Source organism: Fringilla coelebs (genome assembly GCF_963513975.1).
Source record: "Fringilla coelebs genome assembly, chromosome: 33".
NCBI classification, from domain to species: Eukaryota; Metazoa; Chordata; class Aves; order Passeriformes; family Fringillidae; genus Fringilla; species Fringilla coelebs.
In genome coordinates this window covers 1,179,033-1,206,698 of record NC_140059.1, presented here as the reverse complement: position 1 = coordinate 1,206,698, position 27,666 = coordinate 1,179,033, and the positions used below count along the sequence as shown (strand labels likewise).

Below are 27,666 nucleotides of genomic sequence, written 5' to 3'. Positions count from 1 at the left end.
CAGGTGCTCCTCAAACCCTTCATGGGCACCATTTCTACCCTCATCCCCCTCACAGACACCATTTGTCCCCTCACGGGCTCCATTTCCCCTTCAGGTGCTCATCAAACTCCTCACAGGCACCATTTCCACCCTCGTCCCCCTCACGGACACCATTTGTCCCCTCACGGGCTCCATTTCCCCCTCAGGGGCTCCTCAAACTCCTCACAGGCACCATTTCCACCCTCATCCCCCTCACAGACATCATTTGTCCCCTGATCCATTTGATCATTTTCACCATTTCCCCCTGATCTAACTCATGGGTTCCATTTTCTCCCTCAGGTGCCCCTCAAACCCCTCATAGGTGCCGTTTCTACCCTCATCCCTCTCACAGACACCATTTGTCCCCTCACGGGTACCATTTTCCCTCAGGTGCCCCTCAAACCCTTCATGGGCACCATTTCCACCCTCATCCCCCTCACAGACACAATTTCTTCCCTCACGGGCTCCATTTCTCCCTCAGGTGCCCCTCAAACCCTTCATGGGCGCCATTTCCACCCTCATCCCCCTCACAGACATCATTTGTCCCCTCACAGGCTCCATTTCCCCCTCAGGTGCTCCTCAAACCCTTCATGGCCACCATTTCCACCCTCATCCCCCTCACAGACATCATTTGTCCCCTGATCCACTTGATCATTTTCACCGTTTCCCCATGATCTAACTCATGGGCTCCATTTTCTCCTCAGGTGCTCCTCAAACCCTTCATGGGCACCATTTCTACCCTCATCCCTCTCACAGACACCATTTGTCCCCTCATGGGCACCATTTCTCCCTCAGGTGCCCCTCAAACTCCTCACAGGCACCATTTCCACCTTCATCCCCCTCACAGACATAATTTCTTCCCTCATGGGCACCATTTCCCCTTCAGGTGCCCCTCAAACCCTTCGTGGGCACCATTTCCATCCTCGTCCCCCTCACAGACACCATTTCTCCCCTCATGGGCTCCACTTTCTCCCTCATAGGCTCCATTGTTCCTCCATCACCCTCACAGGCTCCATTTCCCCCTCAGCTTCCCCTCAAATCCTTTTGAGGAGCCATTTCTTCACTCATCCGCTTCGTGGACAACATTTGACCTTCACAAGCTTCATATTTCTCGCTCATCCCCCTCATAGGTTCTTTTTTCCCTCTTATCACCCTCAGGGACAACATTTATCCCCTCATGGCTTCCATTTTCCCCTCAGCTGCCCCTGAAATCCTTCACAGGCACCACTTGCGACTTCATCCTGCTCACAAACATCATTTGATGATGATCCGTTTGATAATTGTCACCATTTCACCCCCAAACCCCTCACAGGCACCATTTCCACCCTCATCCTCCTCACAGGCTCCATTTTTTGCTCTCACGAATTTTATATTTTGCCACCCTCACCACCGGCTTCGTGCCCCCCTCCTTTACCCCTCACAGGGAATATTTTCCCCCCTCAGCTGCCTGGCTCATCCTGTATTTCTGAGGATCTGTGGAGGCTGAGTGCGAGAAAAAAAGTGAGAGACAAGCCGGGAAAAAAAAAGAAAAGAGATCGGGAAGGGCTGGAGAGGGGCGGGACGAGGGTGGAGTTATGCAGATAATCAGGCTGCGCATGCAAATTAGCCGCGGCTACGCCGCCAGAGGCATCATGGGAGCGAAAATCTGGGGAGAATTTCGGGGTTTTCGGGGTCGGCGCGCACAAAGCGCGGGAGGGAAGCGCGGGAGGCGGCGGAGCGGCGGCGGCGGAAGGGCCGCGGGGCGGAGCGAGCGCGGCGCGGGGGTGTCCGTGAGGTGCGGGCGGGCCGGGCGGGGCCGGTGGCGGCGCGGGGCGGGTGGCGGTATCGCTTCTCGGCCTTTTGGCTAAGATCAAGTGTAGTATCTGTTCTTATCAGTTTAATATCTGATACGTCCTCGATGAGAGGACTTCATATTAAACGGATTTTTGGGCTCGGGAGTTGGACCCGGAGCTTGCTCCCTCCGCTCCGCGCATCGTCCCGGTATTGCAGTGCCTCCGGGAACGGTGCACCCCGCACGGGGACCTCATTGTGGTGAAAAACAGATTGAATCGTGACTATATCGCGATAGCAGCAATGCTGTGCGGGTATTGCAGTGCCTCCGGGAACGGTGCACCCCGCACGGGGACCTCATTGTGGTGAAAAACAGATTGAATCGTGACTCTATCGCGATAGCAGCCATGCTATGCCGGTATTGCAGTGCCTCCGGGAACGGTGCACCCCGCACGGGGACCTTTGACTGGTGAAAAACAGATTGAATCGTGACTCTATCGCGATAGCAGCCATGCTGTGCCGGTATTGCAGTGCTATCAGTGCTCCCCTCCCAGTTCCACTCATGTCCTCATCCCAGTCCCCACCGGTGACCCCATCCCAGTCCCCATCCCAGTGCCACCAGTACAAACTGGGCAGGACCAGTGCCACCAATGTCCCCATCCCAGTCCCCGCAGTGTCCCCATCCCAGTCCCCACCAGTGTCCCCATCCCAGTGTCACCAGTGTCCCCATCCCAGTGCCACCAGTGTCCCCATCCCAGTCCCACCAGTGTCCCCATACCAGTGCCACCAGTACAAACTGGGCAGGGCCAGTGCCACCAGAGTCCCCATGCCAGTCCCCACCAGTGTCGCCATCCCAGTGTCACCAGTGTCCCCATCCCAGTGCCACCGGTGTCACCATCCCAGTGCCACCGGTGTCCCCATCCCAGTGCCACCAGTGTCCCCATCCCAGTCCCACGAATCCCCATCCCAGTGTCACCAGTGTCCCATCCCAGTGCCACCAGTGTCGCCATCCCAGTCCCACCAATCCCCATCCCAGTCCCAGCAGTGTCCCCATCCCAGTCACAACAGTGTCACCATCCCAGTGCCACCAGTGTCCCCATCCCAGTCCCGCCAGTACAGCCCGGGTGACGAGGAGGGGGCGGAGCGAATGCAAATCCCAGGCCGCACTTCACCAATCACGTTGCGCGCATAAAATGAAGGGGCGGGGCGTCAGAGTGGGTGGAGATGAAGGCGCAGTTATGCAAATTAGCCGCGGCTACGCCGCCAGAGGCATCATGGGAGCGAAAATCTGGGGAGATTTTCGGGGTTTTCGGGGTCGGCGCGCACAAAGCGCGGGAGGGAAGCGCGGGAGGCGGCGGAGCGGCGGCGGCGGAAGGGCCGCGGGGCGGTGCGAGCGCGGCGCGGGGGTGTCCGTGAGGTGCGGGCGGGCCGGGCGGGGCCGGTGGCGGCGCGGGGCGGGTGGCGGTATCGCTTCTCGGCCTTTTGGCTAAGATCAAGTGTAGTATCTGTTCTTATCAGTTTAATATCTGATACGTCCTCGATGAGAGGACTTCATATTAAACGGATTTTTGGGCTCGGGAGTTGGACCCGGAGCTTGCTCCCTCCGCTCCGCGCATCGTCCCGGTATTGCAGTGCCTCCGGGAACGGTGCACCCCGCACGGGGACCTCAATGTGAAAAACAGATCGAGAATTACCTGGAAATGGATGGTATCCCGACTATGTCGCGATAGCTGCCGTGGTTCAGCCACGCGCTGACCTTTGACCTTTAGTTCATTCCTTGTCCTTCTCTCCCTCCCGGGATTTGCAGCGCCCCACGAACGGCGCGCACCCCACGGGGACTTACCTGGTGAAAAACAGATTCAAAACACCCGAAACCGTGATTATATCGCGATATCAGCCACACTGTCCCGGGATTGCCCTGCCTCACCAACGGTGCACACCCACAGGGATTTCAAATGGTGAAAAACAGATTCAAACCACCCAAACCCGTGATTGTATCGCGATATCAGCCACACTGTCCCGGGATTGCTGTGCCTCACCAACAGTGCACACCCCACGGGGACTTCAAATGGTGAAAAACAGATTCAAAATAATTGAAAATGGGTGCTAAATGTGATTTTATTGCCGTCTCAACCCCATCGTCCCGGTATTGCAGCGCTTCCGCCAACCAGTGCACCCCATGGGGACCTGTATCGCTGAAAAATAGATTGAAAACACCTTCAATCGTGATTATATCGCGATAGCAGCCACATCGGCCCGGCATTGCAGTGCTTCCAGGAACGGTGCCCCCCACGGGGACCTATCAACGGAGAGAAATAGATCGAAAACTCTCTGGACTTCAACCCCACCGCTCCGCAACGCCGGGCCGATGTGGCTGCTGTCGCGATATAATCACGGTCATCACCCATTCTCAGTTGTTTTCAATCTATTTTTCACCATTTGAAGTCCCCGTGGGGTGTGCACCGTTGGTGAGGCACGGCAATCCCGGGACAGTGTGGCTGATATCGCGATATAATCACGGGTTTGGGTGGTTTGAATCTGTTTTTCACCATTTGAAATCCCTGTGGGTGTGCACCGTTGGTGAGGCAGGGCAATCCCGGGACAGTGTGGCTGATATCGCGATATAATCACGGTTTCGGGTGTTTTGAATCTGTTTTTCACCAGGTAAGTCCCCGTGGGGTGCACACCGTTTGTTAGGAGCAGGAAATCCCGGGAGGGAGAGAAGAGCACGGAATGAACTAAAGGTCAAAGGTCAGCGCGTGGCTTAACCACGGCAGCTATCGCGACATAGTCGGGATATCATCCATTTCCAGGTAATTTTCGGTCTGTTTTTCACCAGACAAAGGTCCCCGTGCGGGGTGCACCGTTCCCAGAGGCACTGCAATACCGGCACAGCATGGCTGCTATCGCGATAGAGTCACGATTTGATCTGTTTTTCACCAGTCAAAGGTCCCCGTGCGGGGTGCACCGTTCCCGGAGGCACTGCAATACCGGCACAGCAGTGCTGCTATCGCGATAGAGTCACAACTCAATCTGTTTTTCACCACGCAAAGGTCCCCGTGCGGGGTGCACCGTTCCCGGAGGCACTGCAATACCGGCACAGCATTGCTGCTATCGCGATAGAGTCACGATTCGATCTGTTTTTCACCACAGTGAGGTCCCCGTGCGGGGTGCACCGTTCCCGGAGGCACTGCAATACCGGGACGATGCGCGGAGCGGAGGGAGCAAGCTCCGGGTCCAACTCCCGAGCCCAAAAATCCGTTTAATATGAAGTCCTCTCATCGAGGACGTATCAGATATTAAACTGATAAGAACAGATACTACACTTGATCTTAGCCAAAAGGCCGAGAAGCGATACCGAGCTCTGCCCCGCGCCGCCACCGGCCCCGCCCGGCCCGCCCGCACCTCACGGACACCCCCGCGCCGCGCTCGCTCCGCCCCGCGGCCCTTCCGCCGCCGCCGCTCCGCCGCCTCCCGCGCTTCCCTCCCGCGCTTTGTGCGCGCCGACCCCAAAAACCCCGAAATTCTCCCCAGATTTTCGCTCCCATGATGCCTCGGGCGGCGTAGCCGCGGCTAATTTGCATAACTGGGCCGGCATCACCGCCCATTCTGACGCCCCGCCCCTTCATTTTATGCGCGCAACGTGATTGGTGAAGTGCGGCCTGGGATTTGCATTCGCTCCGCCCCCTCGTCGTCACCCGGGCTGTAGTGGCGGGACTGGGATGGGGACACTGGTGACACTGGGATGGGGACACTGGTGTTACTGGGATGGGGACACGGGTGTGACCGGGATGGGGACACTGGTGGGGACTGGGATGGGGACACTGGTGGGGACTGGGATGGCGACACTGGTGGCACTGGCCTGGGGACACTGGGGGGACTGGGATGGCGACACTGGTGGGACTGGGATGGGGACACTGGTGGCACTGGCCTGGCGACACTGGCGGGACTGGGATGGCGACACTGGTGGCCCTGGGATGGGGACACTGGTGGCACTGAGATGGGGACACTGGTGAGGACTGGGATGGCGACACTGGGGGGACTGGGATGGTGACACTGGTGGCACTGGGATGGGGACACCGGTGGCACTGGCCCTGCCCAGTTTGTACTGGTGGCACTGGGATTCGGACACTGGTGGGGACTGGGATGGGGAACTGGTGGCACTGGGATGGGGACACCGGTGGCACTGGGATGGGGACACTGGTGTCACTGGGATGGGGACACTGGTGTCACCGGCCCTGCCCAGTTTGTACTGGTGTCACTGGGATGGGGTCACCAGCGGGGACTGCTCCTGTCCGGGTTTTACTGGTCCAAACTGGGACGCTCCCAGGAGTTCCCCCTCTCCTTGGCCCCCCTCCCCCTCTCATCAATGACGTCACGCCCCTCCCCCCCCAGGGGACCCCCCTGTCCTGGGCGTTCCCCACCCCTCCCCCCCCCAGGGGACCCCGAGGCCGGCGCTGACTCAGGGGCCGCGCCCTCCCCCACCCACAGCTGGATCCGCTCAACAGCTGGAGCGGGAGGGGGAGGGGAGCCGGCCCTGCCCGCCCCTCCCCCACCCGCCCCTCCCCCCCCATCCCAAAAAAAAGGACTCAGGAGCGGGGTGGGGGAGGGGCAGCACCGGCCCTTTATTGCCCTCACCCCCCCCTCCGCCCCTCCCCCACCCGGGGGGGCAGGACGGGACTGGGGGAGGGGGGGCAGTCCCAGTTTGGGGTTAACAATCCCAGTTTGGGTTTAAAAATCCCAGTTTGGGGTTAACAATCCCAGTTTGGGTTTAAAAATCCCAGTTTGGGGTTAACAATCCCAGTTTGGGGTCCTCTCCCAGTTTGGGGGCCCTTCCCCATTTTGGGGGGAGTCCCTGTTTCACTTTGGGGTTACAATCCCAGTTTGGGTTTAAAAATCCCAGTTTGGGGTCCTCTCCCAGTTTGGGGGGAGTCCCTGTCTCAGTTTGGGGTTACAATCCCAGTTTGGGTTTAAAAATCCCAGTTTGTGGTTACAATCCCAGTTTGAAGTTAACATCCCAGTTCGGGTTTAACAATCCCAGTTTGGGTTTAAAAATCCCAGTTTGGGTTTAAAAATCCCAGTTTGGGGTTAACAATCCCAGTTTGGGAGCGATCCCAGTTTGGAGTTAACAATCCCAGTTTGGGGGCCCTTCCCCAGTTTGGACTCCCAGTTTGGGAAGGGGCTGAGTGCAGTGGGGGGGAGCCCTGAACTGGTTTTGGGGGAGGGGGCTCCCAGTTTGAGCCCTGTCCCCCAGTTTGGGAGGGATCCCCCCCCCCCAGTTTAGGGTAACCACTCCCAGTTCGGGGGGTCCTTTCCCAGTTTGGACCCCCAGTTTGGGGTGTCCCTCCCAGTTTGGGGTGTCCCTCCCAGTTTGGGACCCCCCCAGCCCCCTCAGCCTCAGTGGGGGCTGGGCAGGGGTGGCCGGGGGGGCCTTCCCAGCCCTCCCAGTGCTCCCAGTATGACCAGTGCCCCTCCCAGTGCCACCGGCAGCGCGAACGCCAGCCCCACCCGCAGGGAGCCGGCACTGGGAGGGGCTCTGGGGGCAACTGGGGCAACTGGGGGGGCAACTGGGATAACTGGGAGGCTAACTGGGGCAACTGGGAGGCCCTTGGCCTGTGGGGGAGTAACTGGGGGGGTAACTGGGAGGGTTGCTGGGATAACTGGGGGGGTAACTGGGAGGGTTTTGGGGGTTGGGGGGGCAACTGGGGGAGTAACTGGGATAACTGGGGGGGTAACTGGGGCAACTGGGAGGCTCTTGGCCTGTGGGGGGGTAACTGGGGGGGTAACTGGGGGGGGTTTGGGGGTTGGGGGGGTAACTGGGGGGGTAACTGGGGCAACTGGGAAGTTCTTGGCTTTTGGGGGAGCAGGCGGGGCGGGAACTGGGAGGGTAACTGGGAGCAACTGGGATTTAGGGGAGGCAACTGGGGAGTCCTCGGCTCTGGGGGGAGTAACTGGGACAAACTGGGGGGTTCTGGGCTCGGGGGGTGCAGCTGGGGAGGCACCTGGGGGCACCTGGGATTTAGGGGGGGCACCTGGGGGGTCCTTGACTCTGGGGAGGGCAACTGGAGGAGTAACTGGGACAACTGGAGAGGTAACTGGGAGGGTAACTGGGACAAACTGGGGGGCTCTGGGGTTGGGGGGGGCAGTTGCAGGGGCAACTGGGGGCAACTGGGATTCTGGGGGGGCAATTGGGGGGGAGCTTGGGGGATGCTGGGGGGTGAAGGAGGAGGTTTGGGGGTGCCTGGGGGAGGGGCTGAGTCCTTTGGGGTCCCTCGGGGGGTCCCAGGGTTCAACCTCGGGGTCAGGGGCCCTATGGGGGTCCCCTATGGGGTCATCCTGGGGGTCCTCATCACTGTAGGGGTCCCCATAGGGGTCCCAGGTCCTGGTTTGGGGGTCCCCGGGGTCAATCTGGGGGTCCCCATTCCCATAGGGGTCCCAAGGCCGGGTTTGGGGGTCCCCGGGGTCGCTCTGGGGGTCCCCATAGGGATCCCAAGGCCGGGTTTGGGGGACCCCGGGCTCACTCTGGGGGTCCCCATAAGGGTCCCAGGGCCGGGTTTGGGGGATCCCGGGCTCACTCTGGGGGTCCCCATTCCCATAGGGGTCCCAAGGCCGGGTTTGGGGGACCCCGGGCTCACTCTGGGGGTCCCCATAGGGGTCCCAGGTCCTGGTTTGGGGGTCCCCAAGGTCGCTCTGGGGGTCCCCATAGGGGTCCCAGGGCCGGGTTTGGGGGTCCCGGCCCCTCCGGAGGCTCCCGGGCTCGGGGTCCCTGTAGGGGTCCGAGGGGGGCGGGGCGGGGTCCCAGGGCTCCTCTTCGGGGTCCTCATCCTCGTAGGGGTCCCCGTAGGGGTCCCCATAAATGTCGGGGTCCCAGGGCTCCGTTTCGGGGTCCCACGGCCCCTCCCCGGGGTCCCCGTAGGTGTCGGGGTCCCCCAGGTCCCCGTAGGGGTCCCCGTAAGGATCGGGGTCCTCGTCCCTATAGGGGGGCGCGGGGGAAGGGGTCAAATCCCGGTGAAAATCCCCGTGGGACCCCCCGTGGGACCCCTCGAGGGAGTCCCGGGGCCACCCCCGGTACCGGGGCGGTGCCAGCCCCCGCTGTCTGTGCGAGTCCCGGTGCGAACCCTCCCGGGAATCCCCGTGCGGCTCCCGGTGCCGGTGCAAATCCTGCTGCCGATCCCGGTGCGAATCCTCGTGCGAGCCCCGGTCCGGCCGTAAATCCCCGTGCAAATCCCGGTGCCCTCCCGGGGGCGAATCCTCCCGGGAATCCTCGGGCAAATCCCGGCGCCAATCCCGGGAATCCTCAGGGAAATCCTGGTGGGAATCGCGGTCCGGATCCCGGTGCAGATCCCGGTGGGGATCCCGGTGCAGATCCCGGTGGGGATCCCGGTGCAGATCACGGTCCGGTTCCCGGTCCAGATCCCGGTCCGGATCCCGGTGCAGATCCCGGTGGGGATCCCGGTGCAGATCCCGGTGGGGATCCCGGTGCAGATCCTGGTGGGGATCCCGGTGCAGATCACGGTCCGGTTCCCGGTCCAGATCCCGGTCCGGATCCCGGTGCAGATCCCGGATCCACTCCCCGCGCGAGTCCCGGCGCCGCTCGGTGGGCAGGTCCTGGTGGGAGTCCCGGTTCAGATCCTGATGGGGATCCCGGTCCAAATCCCGGTCCTGATCCCGGTGCAGATCCCGGTCCCAATCCCTGTCCTGATCCTGGTGGGGATCCCGGTCCAAATCCCGGTCTGAATACAGGTCCTGATCCCGGTGGGGATCCCGGTCCCAATCCCGGTCCATATCCTGGAGGGGATCCCGGTCCCAATCCCGGTCCGGATCCCTGTCCCAATCCCCGTGCAAGCCCCGGTGCCGCCCCGGCCGCGTCTCCCGGTGCCTCCCCGGGGCCGAACCGTGCTGTGGATCCCAGAGCGAGCCCGGACGCGGCTCCCGCTGCGAATCCGGGTGGGGATCCGAGTCCGAACCCTCCTGCGAGCCGCGGTTCCGCTCCGGTACCGAATCCCGGGCCGAGGCTTCACCTCCTCCCGTCCCGTCCCGCCGCCGGTCCCGGGCTCTCCATCCGCGGCCGCTCCAACCGCGCCGGGTCCCCTCGGGCAGCTCCGGGTGTCCCACCTGGGGAGGGGTCCCGGGCTGTCCCCGCTGTCCCCCGAGCCCCTGGGGAGGGGTCCCGGGCTGTCCCCGGTGTCCCGGGCGGCGGCGGCGGCGGCAGGTGACGCCGTCGGGCTGCAGGACGAAGCCGCGGTGACAATGACAAGCGAAGCCACCGTGGTGGTTGAGGCACATGTGGTGGCACACGGCGGCCGTGCGACATTCGTCCCTGTCCCCGCAGCCGCCCGCCGCCACCGGCCCGAAACCCAGCGGGCACGGGGGGGTCGGCGGGACCCCCGCGTCCCCCCCCCGCCGCCACGGCCACCAGCGCCACCAGCGCCACCAGCATCGCGCTGCCACCTCCTCCTCCTCCTCCTCCTCGGGATGGGGGTGGGGGGAGCACAGCCGGACCCGCCCCCCCGAATCCCAAATCCCAAATCCCAAATCCACCCAAACCCGGCCAAGGGCGGCCCCGCCGCCGCCGCTCCCCAAATCCCAAACCCCAAATGCGGCCCCAAACCTCAAATGTGTCCCCACCCCGTCCCCACCCCGCCCGCAAATCCCAAATCCCAAATCTCAAATCCCAATCCCGGCCCCGCTCCCCCAAAACCCAAGGGTGGCCCCACCCCCTCCGCGCCCCGCCCCCCAAAATCCCAAACCCGGCCCCACCCCCCCAAAATCCCAAACCCGGCCCCGCCCCCCCCCAATCCCAAACCCGGCCCCACCCCCGGCCTGGCACGTTCGGTGGCCCCTCCCCCTTTTTGGGGACCCTCCCCCCACAGCCTGTCACTGTCACTGGTGTCACCCCCATCACCCTCACCCTGTCACTGTCACCGTGTCACTCTCGAGGTCACTGGTATCACTGTCACCCTGTCACTGTCACCCTGTCACTCTTGAGGTCACTGGTGTCACTGTCACTCTGTCACTGTCCCCGTGTCACCCCCATCATCCTCACCCTGTCACTGTCACTCTGTCACTGTCCCCGTGTCACCCCCATCATCCTCACCCTGTCACTGTCACCCTGTCACTCTCAAGGTCACTGGTGTCACTGTCACCCTGTCACCCCCATCACCCTCACCCTGTCACTGTCACCCTGTCACTCTCGAGGTCACTGGTGTCACTGTCACCCTGTCACCCCCATCACCCTCACCCTGTCATTGTCCCCCTGTCACTGTCACTGGTGTCACCCCCCATCACCCTCACCCTGTCACTGTCACCCCCCTGTCACTCTGTCACTGTCCCCCTGTCACTGTCCCCATGTCACCCCCATCATGCTCACACTGTCACTGTCACTCTGTTCCTGTCACCGTGTCACTCTCGAGGTCACTGATGTCACTGCCACCCTGTCACCGTCACTGTGTCACTCCCCCATCACCCTCACCCTGTCACTGTCACTGGTGCCACCCCCATCACCCTCACCCTGTCACTGTCACTGGTGCCACCCCCATCATCCTCACCCTGTCACTGCCACCCTGTCACTGTCATCAACCCTGGTGTCACTCCAGGTTGCGTCACCCCTGTCACTGCCACCATCGCTGGTGTCACCCCCCTGTCCCCACGGTGTCCCCTCCCCCTCCTGTCCTCCCCCAAAATGAAACTCCGGGTCCTGCAGTGGGGGAGGGGCTTTATTGGCAGGTGACAATGGGGTGACAATGACAGGAGGTGACAATGGGGTGACAATGACAGGGGGTGATAATGACAGGAGGTGACAATGGGGTGACAATGACAGGGGGTGACAATGACAGGAGGTGACAATGGGGTGACAATGGGGTGACAATGACAGGAGGTGACAATGGGGTGACAATGACAGGGGGTGACAATGGGGTGACAACGGGGTGACGGGGGGGGGGGTGACAATGACAGGGGGGTGACAATGGGGTGACAATGACAGGGGGTAACAATGGGGTGACAATGGGGTGACAATGGGGTGACAATGGGGGTGACAGGAGGTGACAGGAGGTGACAACGGGGTGTCCCCTCAGGCCAGCGGCCCCGGGGTCCCGTAGAGCCGCACCAGGGCCCCGCTGAGGGAGGGGCCCAAATTCCTGTGGGGGGAGGGGAGAGAGAGAGGGGTGAGCCCCCAAAATCCGGGGTGGGGGAGGGGACAGGGGTTTGGGGACACAGGAATTGGGGGGGGGTCCTCGGGAATGAGGCGGTGCTGGGAATTGGGGGTGCCCAGGAGTTCGGGGGTCCCCGGGATTTGGGGGGGATTCCGGGATTTGGGGGGGGGGCTGGGATTTGGGGTTCCCTGGGATTTGGAGGTGTTCCCAGGATTTGAGGATCCCAGGATTTGGGGGGGAATCCTCAGGATTTGGGGTTCCCAGAATTTGGAGTTCCCAGAATTTGGGGTTTCCCAGGATTTGAAGATCCCAAAATTTGGGGTTCTCCAGAATTTGGGTTCCCCAGAATTTGGGGTTCCCCAGGATTTGAGGATCCCAAGATTTGGGGGGGAATCCTCTGGATTTGGGGTTCCAAGGATTTGGGGTTCCCAGGATTTGGGGTTTCCCAGAATTTGTGTTCCCCAGATTTTGGGGGCGAATCCTCAGAATTTGAGGTCCCCAGAATTTGGGGTTCCCAGGATTTGGGTTCCCCAGCATTTGAGGATCCCAAGATTTGGGGAGGGATCCTCAGGATTTGGGGTTCCCAGAATTTGGGGTCCCCCAGGATTTGAGAATCCCAAGATTTGGGGAGGAATCGTCAGGATTTGGGGTTTCCCAGGATTTGGAGATCCCAGAACTTGGGGTTCTCCAGAATTTGGGGGGGAATCCTCTGGATTTGGGGTTCCCCAGAATTTGGGATCCCCAAAATTTGGGGTCCCCAGTATTTGGGGAGGGGGTCTCACCTCTGGGTGGGGCCGCAGCGCAGGCTGCTCAGCACCTCCCGGCACTTTTGGGGATCCTGGGAGGGTCCCAGGGCGGCCATGAGGCTGTGGGGGGAGGGGGAACAGACCTCAGGAGACCCCCCCCCCCAAAAAAGAAACCCCCCAGACCCCTCCCCCACCCTACAAACCGCCCCCATCCCCCACCCTCAGGATCCTCCCCTCCCCCTCCCCGTGGGCCAGGTCCTTTTTGGGGGCACCCAGAGCCTGGGGGGCTCCTCATGGGGGACCCCAAACCCCCCCAGACCCCCCCAGACCCCCCAAATCCCCCCAGACCTGGCGGGGGTGGGGAAGCGGCGCAGGACGGCCCCGGCCCTGCCCCCGCTGAACCCCCCCAGCTGCAGCAGCTGCCGGGCGAAGACGGAGCCCACCGTCTGGGCCTGGGGGAAAAGGGGGTGAGGGGACCCCAAAACAGCCCCTGACCCCAAAAAACACACCCAGACCAGGACACGGAGCCCACCGTCTGGGCCTGGGGGAAAAGGGGGTGAGGGGACCCCAAAAGTCCCCCCCATTTCCCCACCCCCACCCCTAATTTCCCCCCCACCCCAATTTCCCCTCCCCCACCCCAATTCCCCCTTTCCACATCCCCAATTCCCCCTCCCCCACCCCCCTTTTCCCCCTCCCCCACCCCAATTTCCCCTTCCCCCCAAATTTCCCCTCCCCCACCCCCATTTTCCCCTCCCCCACCCCCAATTTCCCCTCCCCCCCCAATTTCCCTCCCAGCCCCATTCCCCCCTCCCCCCCATTTCCCCCTCTCCCACCCCAATTTTCCCTCCCCCCACCTCCGATTCCCCCTCAGCCCCAATTTCCCCTCCCCCACCCCCAATTTTCCCCTCCCCCACCCCATTTCCCCCTCCCCAGGCCCCAATTTCCCCTCCCCCACCTCCATTCCCCCTCCCCCATTTCCCCCTCCCCACCCCATTTCCCCCCAGCCCCAATTTCCCCCCTACCCCATTTCCCCTCCCCCACCCCAATTTCCCCTCCCCCACTTCCAATTTCCCCTCCCCCACCCCCAATTCCCCTCCCCCCCCCCAAATTTCCCCTCCCCCACCCCACCTGGTTCTTGCCCCCCCCCTCCCGCAGCCGGGGGAGGGGCAGCAGGGCCAGGGGGGTCCCGGGGGGCTCGGGGGGTCCCCGGGCGGTCACATCCCCCCCCCACGCCCGCAGCACGCGGCCCTGGGGGGGGGAGGGGAGAGGGGTGGGGGAGGGGTCAGGGACCCCTCAGTGACCCCTCCCCAATGTCACAGCGTCCCCCCAATCTCACAGAGGAGTGTCTGTATTTTGGGGAGGGGTCTCAGAGGTACCTGTGACCCCCCCAAAATTTGCTCCCCATCCCCCCACCTTTCCATCCCCTCCCAAAATGTCCCCTCCCCCCTTGTGGACCCCTCCCCAATTTCTCAGTGTCCCCCCCAATCTCACAGAGGAGCCTCTGTATTTTGGGGAGGGGTCTCAGGGGTACCTGTGACCCCCCCCGTGTCCCTCCCCCCACCAAGTCCCCCCTTCCATCCCCTCAATCCCCCCCCCAAAATGCCCCCAGCCCCCTCCAGCCCCTCAATCCCCCCAAAATGCCCCCAGCCCCCCCCAAAATGCCCCCCCAGCCCCTCAATCCCACCCCAAATGTCCCCAGCCCCCCCAAGCCCCCCCAGCCCCCCTCAATCCCCCCCAAAACGCCCCAGCTCCCCTCCAGCCCCTCAATCCCCCCCCCAAAATGCCCCCAGCCCCCTCCAGCCCCCCCCCAGCCCCCCAATTCCGCCCCCTCAATTGCCCCCCCAGCCCCCCCCGAGCCCCTCACCCCAAATCTCCTCCTCAGCTGCTCCCCCAGCACCCCCAAATACGCCGCCGTGTCCTGGGGGTCCCTCGTGCGCACCACCAGCAGCCCGTCCACCACCTGGGGAGGGGGCTCTGAGCCCGGAGACCCCCAAAATCCACCCCCCCCAACAAGGACCCCCCCCTAAATACCCCCAGGGAGCCCCAAAATCCACCCCAGGATACCCAAATTCCCTCCAGGACCCCCAAATTCCCCCCAGAGACCCTCCTAAATAGCCCCAGGACCCCCAAGATCTCTTTGGACCCCCCCCCCAAAATATCCCCAGGACCCCCAAAATCCCCCCAGGACCCCCAGAATCCACCCCAGGGAACCCCAAAATCCACCCAGGACCACCAAAATCCATCACAGGGAGCCCCAATTCCCTCCCAGGACCCCCCAAATCTACCCTCGGGACCACCAAAATCCCCCTGGACCCCCCCCAAGACATCCCCAGGACCCCCAAATTCCACCCCAGGACACCCAAATTCCCCCCAGGACCCCCAAAATCCACTCAGGACCCCCAAAATCCCCCCCCCAGGGACACCCAAAATTCCCCCCAGGACCCCCCTAAACACCCCCAGGGATCCCCAAAATCCCTCCCTGAACCCCTGAAAATCCCCCCAGGACCCCCAAATTCCCCCCAGGACCCCCAGAATCCACCCCAGGACCCCCAAAATCCACTCTAGGACCCCTGAAAATTCCCCCCAGGACCCCCAAAATCCCCCCAGGGCCCCCAAATTCCCCCCAGGACCCCCAAAATCCACCCAGGACCCCCCAAAATCCACCTGACTGGGGGGGGGGGGGGTCTCTGTGTATTTAGGGGAGGGGTCTCAGGGGTACCTGTGTGTTGGGGAGGGGTCTCTGTGTATTTTGGGGAGGGGTCTCAGGGGTACCTGTGTGTTGGGGAGGGGTCTCTCTGTATTTTGGGGAGGGGTCTCAGGTACCTGTGTGTTGGGGAGGGGTCTCTGTGTATTTTGGGGAGGGGTCTCAGGGGGTCTCTGTGTATTTTGGGGAGGGGTCCCGGGGGTCTCTCTGTATTTTGGGGAGGGGTCTCGGGGGGTACCTGTGTGTTGGGGAGGGGTCTCTGGGGTCTCTCTGTATTTAGGGGAGGGGTCTCAGGGGTACCTGTGTGTTGGGGAGGGGTCTCAGGGGTACCTGTGTGTTGGGGAGGGGTCTCTCTGTATTTTGGGGAGGGGTCTCAGGGGTACCTGTGTGTTGGGGAGGGGTCTCAGGGGTACCTGTGTGTTGGGGAGGGGTCTCTCTGTATTTTGGGGAGGGGTCTCAGGGGTACCTGTGTGTTGGGGAGGGGTCTCTCTGTATTTTGGGGAGGGGTCTCAGGGGTACCTGTGTGTTGGGGAGGGGTCTCTCTGTATTTTGGGGAGGGGTCTCAGGGGTACCTGTGTGTTGGGGAGGGGTCTCTCTGTATTTTGGGGAGGGGTCTCAGGTACCTGTGTGTTGGCGGCCGCCTGGCGCAGGGTGGGCAGGGGGAGGGGCAGGGGCTCCCCCTCCCCCGGCTCCTCCAGCAGGTACAGGGGAGAGCGCAGCCCCGAGCGCCGCAGACGGAACTGGGGACAGTGGGGACACAATGGGGACACCCCAGTGACAACTGGGACAGCGCAGCCCCGAGCGCCGCAGACGGAACTGGGGACAGCGGGGACACCGGTGACAATGGGGACACGATGGGGACACCCCAGTGACAGCAGGGACAGCGGGGACAGCGGGGACAGCGCAGCCCCAAGCGCCGCAGCCGGAACTGGGGACACGGACAGGGACACTGGTGACAATGGGGACACGATGGGGACACCCCAGTGACACCCGGGACAACGGGGACAGCGCAGCCCCGAGCGCCGCAGCCGGAACTGGGGACAGTGGGGACACCCCAGTGACAACGGGGACACGACGGGACACCCGGGACACCCATGACAGCGGGGACACCCGTGACAATGGGGACACGATGGGACACCTGGGACACCCGTGACAACGGGGACACCCAGTGACACCCCAGTGACAGCAGTGACACCCCAGTGACAATGGGGACACGACGGGACACCCATGACAATGGGGACACTACAGTGACACCCGGGACAACGGGGACACCCGTGACAGTGGGGACATGACGGGACACCTGGGACACCTGTGACAACGGGGACACCCCAGTGACACCCGGGACACCCCAGTGACACCCAGTGACACCAGTGACACCGGTGACACCGGTGACAGCAGTGACAGCAGTGATACCCCAGTGACACCAGTGCCCCCCAGTGCCACCAGTGACACCAGTGTGCCCAGTGACAGCAGTGACACCGGTGACACCCAGTGACACCCCAGTGACACCCAGTGTGACCAGTGACACCTCAGTAACACTCAGTGACAGCAGTGACACCACTGCCCCCCAGACCATCCCAGTTCACCCAGAGCCCCCCAGTGTCACCAGTGACACCCCAGTCACACCAGTGTGCCCAGTGACACCGGGGACAGCAGTGACAGCAGTGACACCCAGTGACAACCCAGTGACACCAGTGCCCCCCAGTCCCTCCCAGTGCCCCCAGTCCCGGCCCCACCTTCTGCTCCCGGTACCGCCCGTCCCGGACGCTGTTCCCCAGATCCGCCGCCGATTTCCGCTCCACCACCACGTCCAGCGCCAGCTCCCGGGGGGCGTGGCCTGGGCGGGGTCACACACACGACCACGCCCACTCAGAACCACGCCCACCACACCGGCCCCACCCACTCAACAAGGGGTTGGGTCAATATCAAGCACCGCCCACACATCGTGGCCTGCATTGGGGCGTGGCTTGCTCCTGGCCACGCCCACCCCGTGAGGGTGGAGTCAGCATTTGACCCCACCCAGGCGAGGTCACCTTTGGTCCCACCCCCAGTGCCACACCCATCACACCAAGCCACACCCCCAGTCCATAGGAGGGGCCTAGACTTGACCACGCCCCTCTGCTGACAGCCAACCAATGGCTGCGCTGCCCTGAGGGCGTGGTCCTCACATAACCACACCCATTCGTGACCACACCCACCAAACCACCCCACCCACTCCAGCTGCCACACCCAGTCCCGAGGGCGTGGTCGCTCAGGCCACACCCACCCGCCACGCCCACCTGTGGGCGGGTCCTTCTCGCGCGCCACCCACAGGAAGTCGCCGACGTGGAGGCGCCGCAGCAGCACCGGGACCCCCCGGGCACGGAGCAGGGCCGGGACCCCCCCGGAGGGGCTGCGGGGACACAGGGGGGACATTGTTGGGGACATTGGGGACAGAGGGGGGACATTGGGGACATTGGGAACATTGGGGACAGCGAGGGGGGACAGCGAGGGGACATTGGGGGGACAGCGAGGGGGACAAGAGGGGGACATTGGGGACATTGGGGGACAGCAAGGGGGGACAGAGGCGGACATTGGGGACATTGAAGGGACAGCAGGGACATTGGGGGGACAGTGGGGACATTGGGGACATTGAGGGGGACAGTGGGGGGACATTGGGGACATTGGGGGACAGAGAGGGGGACATTGAAGGGACAGCAGGGACATTGGGGGGACAGCAGGGACATTGGGGACATTGAGGGGGGACAGCGAGGGGACAGAGGGGGGACATTGGGGACAGCGAGGGGACATTGGGGGGGACATTGGGGGACAGCGGAGGAACACTGAGGGGACATTGGGGACATTGAGGGGACATTGGGGGGACAGCGGGGACATTGGTGACATTGGGGGGACATTGAGGGGACATTGAGGGGACACTGAGGGGACATTGGGGACATTGGGGAGCAGTGGGGACATTGGGGGGGCATTGAGGGGACATTGAGGGGACATTGGGGGGACATTGGGGACATTGAGGGGACATTGGGGACATTGGGGAGCAGCGAGGACATTGGGGGGACACTGAGGGGACATTGATGGGACATTGGAGGGACATTGAGGGGACACCAGGGACAGTGGGGGGATTGGGGTGACACTGAGGGGACATTGAGGGGACATTGAGGATATGCCCTGAGGGTAGGGACATGGAGGGGACACAGGTGGTGACAGGGACACGGGGGGTGACACTGGGTGTGACAGGGACACGGGGACACAGGAGGTGACAATGATGGCAGGTGACAGGGACACAGGGGGTGACACCGGGGGTGACACCGGGGGTGACACCGGGGGTGACAGGGACACAGGGGGTGACACCGGGGGTGACAGCGGGGGTGACAGGGACACAGGGGGTGACACCGGGGGTGACAGGGACACCGGGGGTGACACCGGGGGTGACAGGGACACGGCACCCGTTGGCCTCGGTGACGTCGGCGCACAGGACGATCTCGAACTCGCCGGGTCTGAGCTCAAACTCCTGCTCGGGGTCGCACCTGGGGGACCCCAAAGTCACCTCCAGGTGACCCCAAGGGCGGGGACAGCTCCCCGACCCCCCCCAAAGTGTCCCCAACCCCCCCCAAGTGTCCCCAAGTGTCCCCAAGGCCCCCAAACTCACGCAGGGGGGGAGGGGGCGCAGTTCTCGTCCTGCTCCGCCAGGGGGCGCCGCGGGCGCACCAGGCCAGGGGGCGGGGCCTCGGCGAGGCTCCGCCCCCGCGGGGTCAGCACGTACCTGGGGGGAAGGGGTGAAATGGGGGGGGGGGTCCTGGGGGGGTCTCAGGTGAGTCTGGGGGTCCCAGCTGAGTCTGGGGGTTCTGGGGGGGGTCCCGGGAGGGTCCCAGGTGAGTCTGGGGGTCCTGGGAGGGGGGTCCCAGGTGAGTCTGGGGGTCCCCAGGGGGGTCCCAGGGGGGTTCCAGGTGAGTCTGGGGGTTCTGGGGGGGGGGTCCCAGCCCTACCTGGGGGGGCGGCCGCTCCTCTCCACGAGCCCCCGGCGCAGGAGGGGGCCCAGAGCCGCCTGTGGGGGAGGGGACACAGGGGTCAGCCCCTCCCCCACCACGGGGTCAGCCCCTCCCCCACCACCTCCGGGGACGCCCGGGTGGGGGAGGGGCTCCTGTCCCTCCTCCTGTCACTCACCGGGGTCAGGGCGTGGTCACAGAGGGGCTGGGCCTGCTGCAGAAGCTCCGCCTCTGGGAGGGGCTCTGGACTCTGGAGGGGCGGAGCTTTAGGTGAGGAGGGGGAGGGGCAGGATCTGTACCCCTCCCCCACCCCCAGGTGCGTCCCCTCCCCCTCACCTGGCTCAGGACCAGCAGGAGGGCGTGGCTCCTGGAGCGGGGGAGGGGCCGGGGCTGGCGGGGGTGGCGCTGGATGAAGGGGGAGGGGCAGAGGTTGGGGGCGTGGCTTCCTCTGCCCCTCCCCCCCAACAGGGTTCAGTGGGGAGGGGTCCTGGGTGGGGGAGGGGTGAGCTCGGGACTCACCGTGGGCGGGGCTGGGGGAGGGTCTGGGCACCGCCCCTGCCGAGGGGGCGTGGCAGGGAGACCCTGCTCTGTGTTATGCAAATGATATGTAAATCAGTATGCAAAACAGTCCACACCCACACCAAAATCCTGCCCTATCTTAGCCCCACCCCCTCCTAAGACACCTCCCATCAGTGCCCCACCCATCTGAGGCCACGCCCTCCTCTATGCCACACCCAGTTTGCACTGTTGGGTGGGGCTCACTCAAGCCACGCCCTCCACCCATCACCCTCCTTAGCCCCGCCCATCCACAGACCCCACCCCTTCAGGCCCCGCCCACCCCGGCGGTGCTGGCTCAGCCGTTGGTCGAGGCGGGCACAGAGGGCGGGGCCAAAGTGCTGCAAGATGGCGGCGGCGCGGCCGGAACGGAGCGGGAGCGGGAACCGGGAGAGCGAGCGCAGGGCCTGGGGGGAAACACACCTGAGACACACCTGGGATACACCTGAGACACACCTGGGATATCCAAAACACACCTGAGACACACCTGGGGAACACCTGGGGAACTCACAATACACCTGAGACACACCTGAGAGACACCTACGGAACACCTGAGAGACACCTGGGGAACCCAAACACACCTGAGAGACACCTGGGGAACACCTGAGACACACCTCAGAGACACCTGGGGAACCCAAACACACCTGAGACACACCTGGGATATCCAAAACACACCTGAGACACACCTGGGATACACCTGAGACACACCTGGGGACCCAAACACACCTGAGACACACCTGAGATACACCTGGGGAACCAAAACACACCTGAGACACAACTGGGGAACCTGAGACACACCTGGGGAACACCTGAGACACACCTGAGACACACCTGGGATACACCTGGAGAACCAAAACACACCTGAGACACACCTGGGGAACACCTGAGACACACCTGGGGAACCCAAAATACACCTGAGACACACCTGGGCAACCTGAAACACACCTGAGACACTTGGGGAACACCTGAGAGACACCTGGGGAACCCAAACACACCTGAGACACACCTGGGGAACCCAAAATACACCTGAGAGACACCTGGGCAACCTGAAACACACCTGAGACACACCTGGGGTACCCAAAATACACCTGGGGAGCCTAAAACACACCTGAGATACACCTGAGACACACCTGGGAGTGCCCAAAACACACCTGAGACACACCTGAGAGACACCTGGGCACCCCAAAATCACCCACCCAGAGACCCCAAAACTCACCTGGAGATCCCCAAATCCCCACCCAGAAACCTCCAAATCCACCTGGGCACCCCAAAACCACACCTGGGCACCCCTAAATCCACCTGGGCACCCCAAAACGCACCTGGGCACCCCAAAATCCACCTGGGGACCCCAAAACCATACCTGGGCACCTCAATTCACCCACCTGGGCACCCCAAAATCCACCCGGGGACCCCAAAATCCACCTGGGCACCCCAAAACGCACCTGGGCACCCCAAAATCCACCTGGGGACCCCAAAACCATACCTGGGCACCTCAATTCACCCACCTGGGCACCCCAAAATCCACCCGGGGACCCCAAAATCGCCTGCCTAGGCACCCTAAATTTACCGGGAGACCCCAAAATCCACCCGGGGACACCAAAACGCACCTGGGCACCCCAAAATCGCCCACCTGGGCACCCAAAACGCACCTGGGCACCTCAAATCCACCCGGGCACCCCAAAATCGCCCACCTGGGCACCCAAAACGCACCTGGACACCTCAAATTCACCCCCCTGGGCACCGAAAACGCACCTGGGCACCCCAAAATCCACCCGGGCACCCCAAAATCCACCCGGGGACCCCAAATTCACACACCTGAGCACCCCTAAATCCACCCGGGGACCCCAAAATCCACCCGAGCACCCCAAAATCCACCCGGGCACCCCAAAATCGCCCACCTGGACACCCCAAAACGCACCCGGGCCCCCCAAAATCGCCCCCCTGAGCCCCCTAATCCCGCCCGGGGTCCCCCCCCCCACCGCACCCACCCTCTCATAGGTGCCCCTGGCCCACGTCCCCTGCGCCTCGTCCCGCCACTCCCGCAGCCAGCGGGCGAACAGCGGGTTGGGGTGGCCGCGGGGGCGGCGGCGGCGCCGGGAGGAGGCGGCGGCGGCCGCGGCCATGATCGAATCCTCCCGCCGCCGCCGCCGCTTCCCGGAAGTGCCCGGCCCCGCGGGGACGCTCTGGCCGCGCTCGCCGATAGGGGAAATGCGACTTGTCTGCTCTGGAGGACTCCGCTCTAGCAGCTCGGAGGGTAAACTTGTCTGCTCTGGAGGGCGCCGCTCTGGGCTGACCGGAAGTTAAATTCGTCTGCTCTGGAGGGTTCCGCTCTGGGCCGCCCGGAGGCCAAACTCGTCTGCTCTGGAGGATCCCGGCCGCCAGCCCCCAAATTCTGCCCCCGACCCCCAAATTCTGCCCCCAGCCCCCCAAATCTTCTCCTCAACCCCCAAATTTTGCCCCCCAAATACTTCCTCATGCCCCCCTCGAATCCCAGGACCAGTCCAGCTTGCAGCACAGCAAAACCTTTATTGTTTAGAAAATCATTTTAGAAACAAACTCGGGGTGGAGGGAGGGGGGCACCCCCAAAATAACACAGACCCCCCCCCCCGCCATGAGGGGAGGGGGGGGTGGGGGTACCCCAAAGTAACACTAATGGCGTGGGGGAGGGGGACGCCCCAGATGAACACAAACCTCCCCCTGCGAGGGCGGCACCCCAAAACCCCACCCTGCTCTGGGGGGGAGGGGCAGGTGGGGACCCCCTCATCCCCTCCCCCTCCCCCAAGATGGTTTTGGGGTGATGGGGGAGGGGTGGCACCATGGGACCCCCTCCTCCTCCCTGCCCCGGGATGAGTTTTGGGGGTGGCAGCACCGGTTTGGGGGTCCCATGGGGGTGGGGGAGGGGGGTGGGGAGGAGATTGGGACAATTTTGGGGTCCCCAGGATGGTTTTGGGATCCCTGGGGCAGTTCTGAGGTCCCCAGGATGGTTTTGGGCTCCCCAGAGTTCGTTCTGGGGTCCCTGGGGCAGTTTTGGGGTCCCCAGGATGGTTTTGGGGTCCCCAGAGCTGATTTTGGGATCCCTGGGTGACTTTCGGTATCCCCAGGATGGTTTTGGGCTCCCCCAGATTTCGTTCTGGGGTTCCTGGGGCACTTTTGGGGTCCCCAGGATTCTTTTGGGCTCCCCAGAGTTCGTTTTGGGGTCCCTGGGGCACTTCTGGGGTCCCCAGGATGGTTTTGGGCTCCCCCAGATTTCGTTTTGGGGTCCCTGGGGCACTTCTGGGGTCCCCAGGATGCTTTTGGGGATCCCCCAACCCCTCCAAGGACTCCCTGACAGCAACCAGAACTCGCCGGGCGTTCGGGGAGATTTGGGGGTGCCGGGAGGGGGATTTGGGGCGCGGGGCCAGGCTGAGGGGCTCGGGGGGGTGGATTTGGGGGTGCAGGGCTGGGCTGAGGGGGGGTCTGGGGGCGCCTTTTTGGGGAGGGGGCTCAGAGGAAGGCGTCGCACCACTCGCGCAGGCAGCCCGAGCAGTCGCGGCTCTGTTTGGCGTTGGCCCCGCACGTCTCCTTGAGCCACTCCCGGAACAGCTCCTCGTCCTTGCGCAGCACCAGGAACTGCCCCAGCACCACGTACGCCTGCAGGGGACAGCCAGGGGACAGCAGTGTCACCAGGGGGGTGGGGACACCGCCCAGTGTCCCCCTGTCCCTCCTGAGTGAGCCCAAGGAGCTCCGGTCCCACCCCAGTCCTGTGACCACAAGAGACCCCAAAGCTGCCCCAGCACCAGGAGAACCTGCCAGGGGACAGCCAGGGGACAGCCAAGGGACAGGGAGGGGACAGCCAGGGGACAGTGGTGTCACCAGGGGGGTGGGGACACTGCTAAGGGTCCCCCTGTCCCTCCTGAGTGACCCCAAGGAGCTCCTGTCCTGCCCCAGCCCTGTGGCCACAAGAGATCCCAGAGCTGCTCCAGCACCAGGAGAACCTGGTGGGTGACAGTGAGGGGACAAGGAGGGGACAGCGGTGTCACCAGGGGGGTGGGGACACTGCTAAGGGTCCCCCTGTCCCTCCTGAGTGACCCCAAGGAGCTCCGGTCCTGCCCCAGCCCTGTGGCCACAAGAGATCCCAGAGCTGCCCCAGCAGCAGGAGCACCTGGTGGGTGACAGTGAGGGGACAGGGAGGGGACAGCGGTGTCACCAGGGGGGTGGGGACACCACCCAGTGTCCCCCAGTCCCTCCTGAGTGACACCAAGGAGCTCCTGTCCTGCCCCAGCCCTGTGGCCACAAGAGATGCCACCAGCACCTGAGCTGCCCCAGCACCACGTACACCTGCAGGGGACAGCCAGGGGACAGGGAGGGGACAGCAGTGTCACCAGGGGGGTGGGGACATCACCCAGTGTCCCCCTGTCCCTCCTGAGTGAGCCCAAGGAGCTCCGGTCCCACCCCAGCCCTGTGGCCACAAGAGATCCCAGAGCTGCCCCAGCACCAGGAGCACCTAGTGGGTGACAGTGAGGGGACAGCCAAGGGACAGGGAGGGGACAGGGAGGGGACAACGGTGTCACCAGGGGGGTGGGGACATCACCCAGTGTCCCCCTGTCCCTCCTGAGTGACACCAAGGAGCTCCGATCCCACCCCAGCCCTGCAGCCACAAGAGATCCCAGAGCTGCCCCAGCACCATGGACACCTGCCAGGGGACAGGGAGGGGACAGGGAGGGGACAGCCGTGTCACCAGGGGGGTGGGGACACCACCCAGTGTCACTCTGTCGCTCCTGAGTGACCCCAAGGAGCTCCTGTCCCACACCAGCTCTGCGGTCCCTGGTCCTTTCAGAGCTGCCCCAGCACCAGGAGCACCTGGTGGGTGACAGCCAGGGGACAGGGAGGGGACAGCCAGGGGACAGCAGTGTCACCAGGGGGGTGGGGACACTGCTAAGGGTACCCCTGTCCCTCCTGAGTGAGCCCAAGGAGCTCCGGTCCCACCCCAGCCCTGCGGCCACAAGAGATCCCAGAGCTGCCCCAGCACCATGGACACCTGCAGGGGACAGGGAGGGGACAGCCAGGGGACAGCGGTGTCACCAGGGCCATGGGGACATCAGCCAGAGGCACCGACACTGTCCCCAGTGTCCCCACACCCCCCTGGTGACACCGACACCGTCCCCAGTGTCCCCAACAGCTCCTGGCCCTTGTGTCCCCCTGTGCCCCCTCAGCACCCCTGGCTGTCCCCAGGGCTGTCCCCAATGTCCCCGAGCCCTTCCTCAGTGTCCCCAAACCCCTGGGGATGTCCCCACGTGTCCCTAATACCTGGGAACTGCCCTCAGTGTCCCCACTTGTGCAAACACTTTCCCAGGTGTCCCCAATGTCCCCAGGTGTCCTCAGGCGTCCTCAATGTCCCCAGATGTCCTCAGGTGTCCCCTGGTGTTACACACTGCCCCTATTGTCCCCAGGTGTCCCCAATGTCCCCAGGTGTGTCAGATGTCCCCAATGTCCCCACCTTGTCGAAGCCCTTCTCCTCCAGTTTCCTGCCCAGCCCGTCCCCAATGTCCCCAATGTCCCAGGTGTCCCTAATGTCCCCACTGTTCCCGATGTCCCCAATGTCCCTGATGTCCTCAATGTCCCCAGGTGTCCCCAATGTCCCCACCTTGTCGAAGCCCTTCTCCTCCAGTTTCCTGCCCAGCCCGTCCCCACTGTCCCCGATGTCCCCAATATCCCTGATGTCCCAGCTGTCCCCGATGTCCCCAATGTCCCTGCTGTCCCCAATGTCCCCAGTGTCCCCGCTGTCCCCGATGTCCCCAGTGTCCCCAATGTCCCTGCTGTCCCCAATGTCCCCAATGTCCCCAGTGTCCCCAGTGTCCCCAATGTCCCCAGTGTCCCCACCTTGTCGAAGCCCTTCTCCTCCAGTTTCCTGCCCAGCCCGTCCCTGATGTCCCCAATGTCCCAGGTGTCCCCAATGTCCCCACTGTTCCCGATGTCCCCAATGTCCCTGATGTCCTCAATGTCCCCAGTGTCCCTGCTGTCCCCAATATCCCCGCTGTCCCCAATGTCCCCAGGTGTCCCCAGTGTCCCCACCTTGTTGAAGCCCTTCTCCTCCAGTTTCCTGCCCAGCACATCCCCAATGTCCCCAATGTCCCTGATGTCCCCACTGTCCCCAGTGTCCCCAGTGTCCCCAGTGTCCCCACCTTGTCGAAGCCCTTCTCCTCCAGTTTCCTGCCCAGCACATCCCCAATGTCCCCAACGTCCCCGCTGTCCCCGATGTCCCCAGTGTCCCCAATGTCCCCACTGTCCCCAGGTGTCCCCAGTGTCCCCACCTTGTCGAAGCCCTTCTCCTCCAGTTTCCTGCCCAGCACGTCCCCGATCCCGGCCAAGGTCCCCACCGGCTTCTCCCCCATCGGCTCCGCCACGAAGTCCCGGTGCTTCTGTGACGTCGAGGACATGGCGCCTGGGGACACGGGGGGACACCAGGGGGACATGGAGGGGACACTCAGGGGACAGCTCAGGGGACAGAGAGACACTCAGGGGATAGCTCAGGGGACAGCTCAGGGGACAGAGGGACACTCAGGGGACATGGGGATAGCTCAGAGGGTCCCGGTGCTTCTGTGACGTCGAGGACATGGCGCCTGGGGACACGGGGACACTCAGGGGACATGGAGGGGACACTCAAGGGGACATGGAGGGGACAGAGGGACACTCAGGGGACAGCTCAGGGGACACAGGGACAGCTCAGAGAGTCCCGGTGCTTCTGTGACGTCGAGGACATGGCGCCTGGGGACACGGGGGGACATGGGGGACACTCAGGGGACACTCAGGGGACATGGAGGGGACATGGAGGGGACAGAGGGACACTCAAGGGACATGGAGGGGACAGCTCAGGGGACAGGGGGACAGCTCAGAGGGTCCCGGTGCTTCTGTGACGTCGAGGACATGGCGCCTGGGGACACGGGGACACTCAGGGGACAGCTCAGGTGACACTCAGGGGACAGGGGTGACACTCAGGTGACACTCAGGAGATACTCAGAGTGAGTGCCACCAGCGCAGTGTGGGGACATGGGGACAAAGAAAGGGACACCGGGACAGGGGTGACACTCAGGGGACAGAGAAACACTCAGGGGACAGGGGTGACACTCAGGGGACAAGTCAGGTGACACTCAGGGGACAGGGGTGACACTCAGAGGACCAGTCAGGGTGCACAGTGTGGGGACATGGGGACACAGAAAGGGACACCGGGACAGAGTGAGGACAGGGACAGCGAGGGAGGGGACAGGGACAGAGCAGGGGGGGCACAGGGGAGGATGGGGACACTGAGGGGACAGAGAGGGGACAGGGATTGAGGGGGCACTGAGGGGACATTGGGGGACATTGGGGGGGACATTGGGGGGACATTGGGAGGACACTGAGGGGACATTGGGGGGGACATTGGGGGGACACTGAAGGGACATCGGGGGGACACTGAAGGGACATTGGGGGGGGACACTGAGGGGACATTGGGGGGGACACTGAGGGAACCCGGAGAGGACATGGGGGGGACCCTGAGGGGACCCTGAGGGGACATTGGGAAGAGACTGAGGGGCCATTGGGGGGACCCTGAGGGGACATTGGGGGGACACTGAGGGGACACTGAGGGGAACCTGAGGGGACACTGAGGGGACATTGGGGGGGACATTGGGAGGACCCTCAAGGGACATTGGGGGGACATTGACGGGACGCTGAGGGGACATTGCGGGGACACTGAGGGGACCCTGAGAGAATCCGGAGAGGAC

General features: G+C 63.5%; 2 protein-coding genes across 2 annotated transcripts; both read right to left on the bottom strand.

Annotated features, from left to right (window-relative positions):
• Window positions 1-11,633: 11,633 nt before the first annotated feature.
• MUS81 (MUS81 structure-specific endonuclease subunit) lies at window positions 11,634-22,403 on the bottom strand (the record flags this gene model as incomplete). The annotated part of the gene is made up of 17 exons (XM_084224025.1): window positions 11,634-11,924; window positions 12,722-12,805; window positions 13,034-13,137; window positions 13,814-13,933; window positions 14,550-14,645; window positions 16,013-16,129; window positions 17,126-17,226; window positions 17,669-17,781; window positions 18,833-18,913; window positions 19,036-19,149; window positions 19,373-19,431; window positions 19,551-19,622; window positions 19,709-19,777; window positions 19,892-19,959; window positions 20,211-20,334; window positions 21,916-22,216; window positions 22,396-22,403. 17 exons carry the CDS (start codon window positions 22,401-22,403, stop codon window positions 11,858-11,860), a joined length of 1,698 nt encoding a protein of 565 aa, XP_084080151.1. The 3' UTR covers window positions 11,634-11,857.
• An 855-nt stretch (window positions 22,404-23,258) lies between these two features.
• Window positions 23,259-26,367, bottom strand: BANF1 (barrier to autointegration nuclear assembly factor 1). Its single transcript, XM_084224106.1, has 2 exons — window positions 26,218-26,367; window positions 23,259-23,557 (listed from the first exon to the last, which is right to left on the bottom strand). Exons 1-2 carry the CDS (start codon window positions 26,341-26,343, stop codon window positions 23,411-23,413), a joined length of 273 nt encoding a protein of 90 aa, XP_084080232.1. The 5' UTR covers window positions 26,344-26,367; the 3' UTR covers window positions 23,259-23,410.
• Window positions 26,368-27,666: the final 1,299 nt, after the last annotated feature.

What these genes read in the sequence shown, in the direction of transcription:
- BANF1 (XM_084224106.1), bottom strand. Translation starts at nt 26,343, where the DNA reads ATGTCCTCGACGTCACAGAAGCACCGGGACTTCGTGGCGGAGCCGATG. An exon ending in AGGAGAAGGGCTTCGACAAG is followed by an intron (nt 23,558 to 26,217) that starts GTGGGGACACTG and finishes TGTCCCCTGCAG; the next exon opens with GCGTACGTGGTGCTGGGGCA.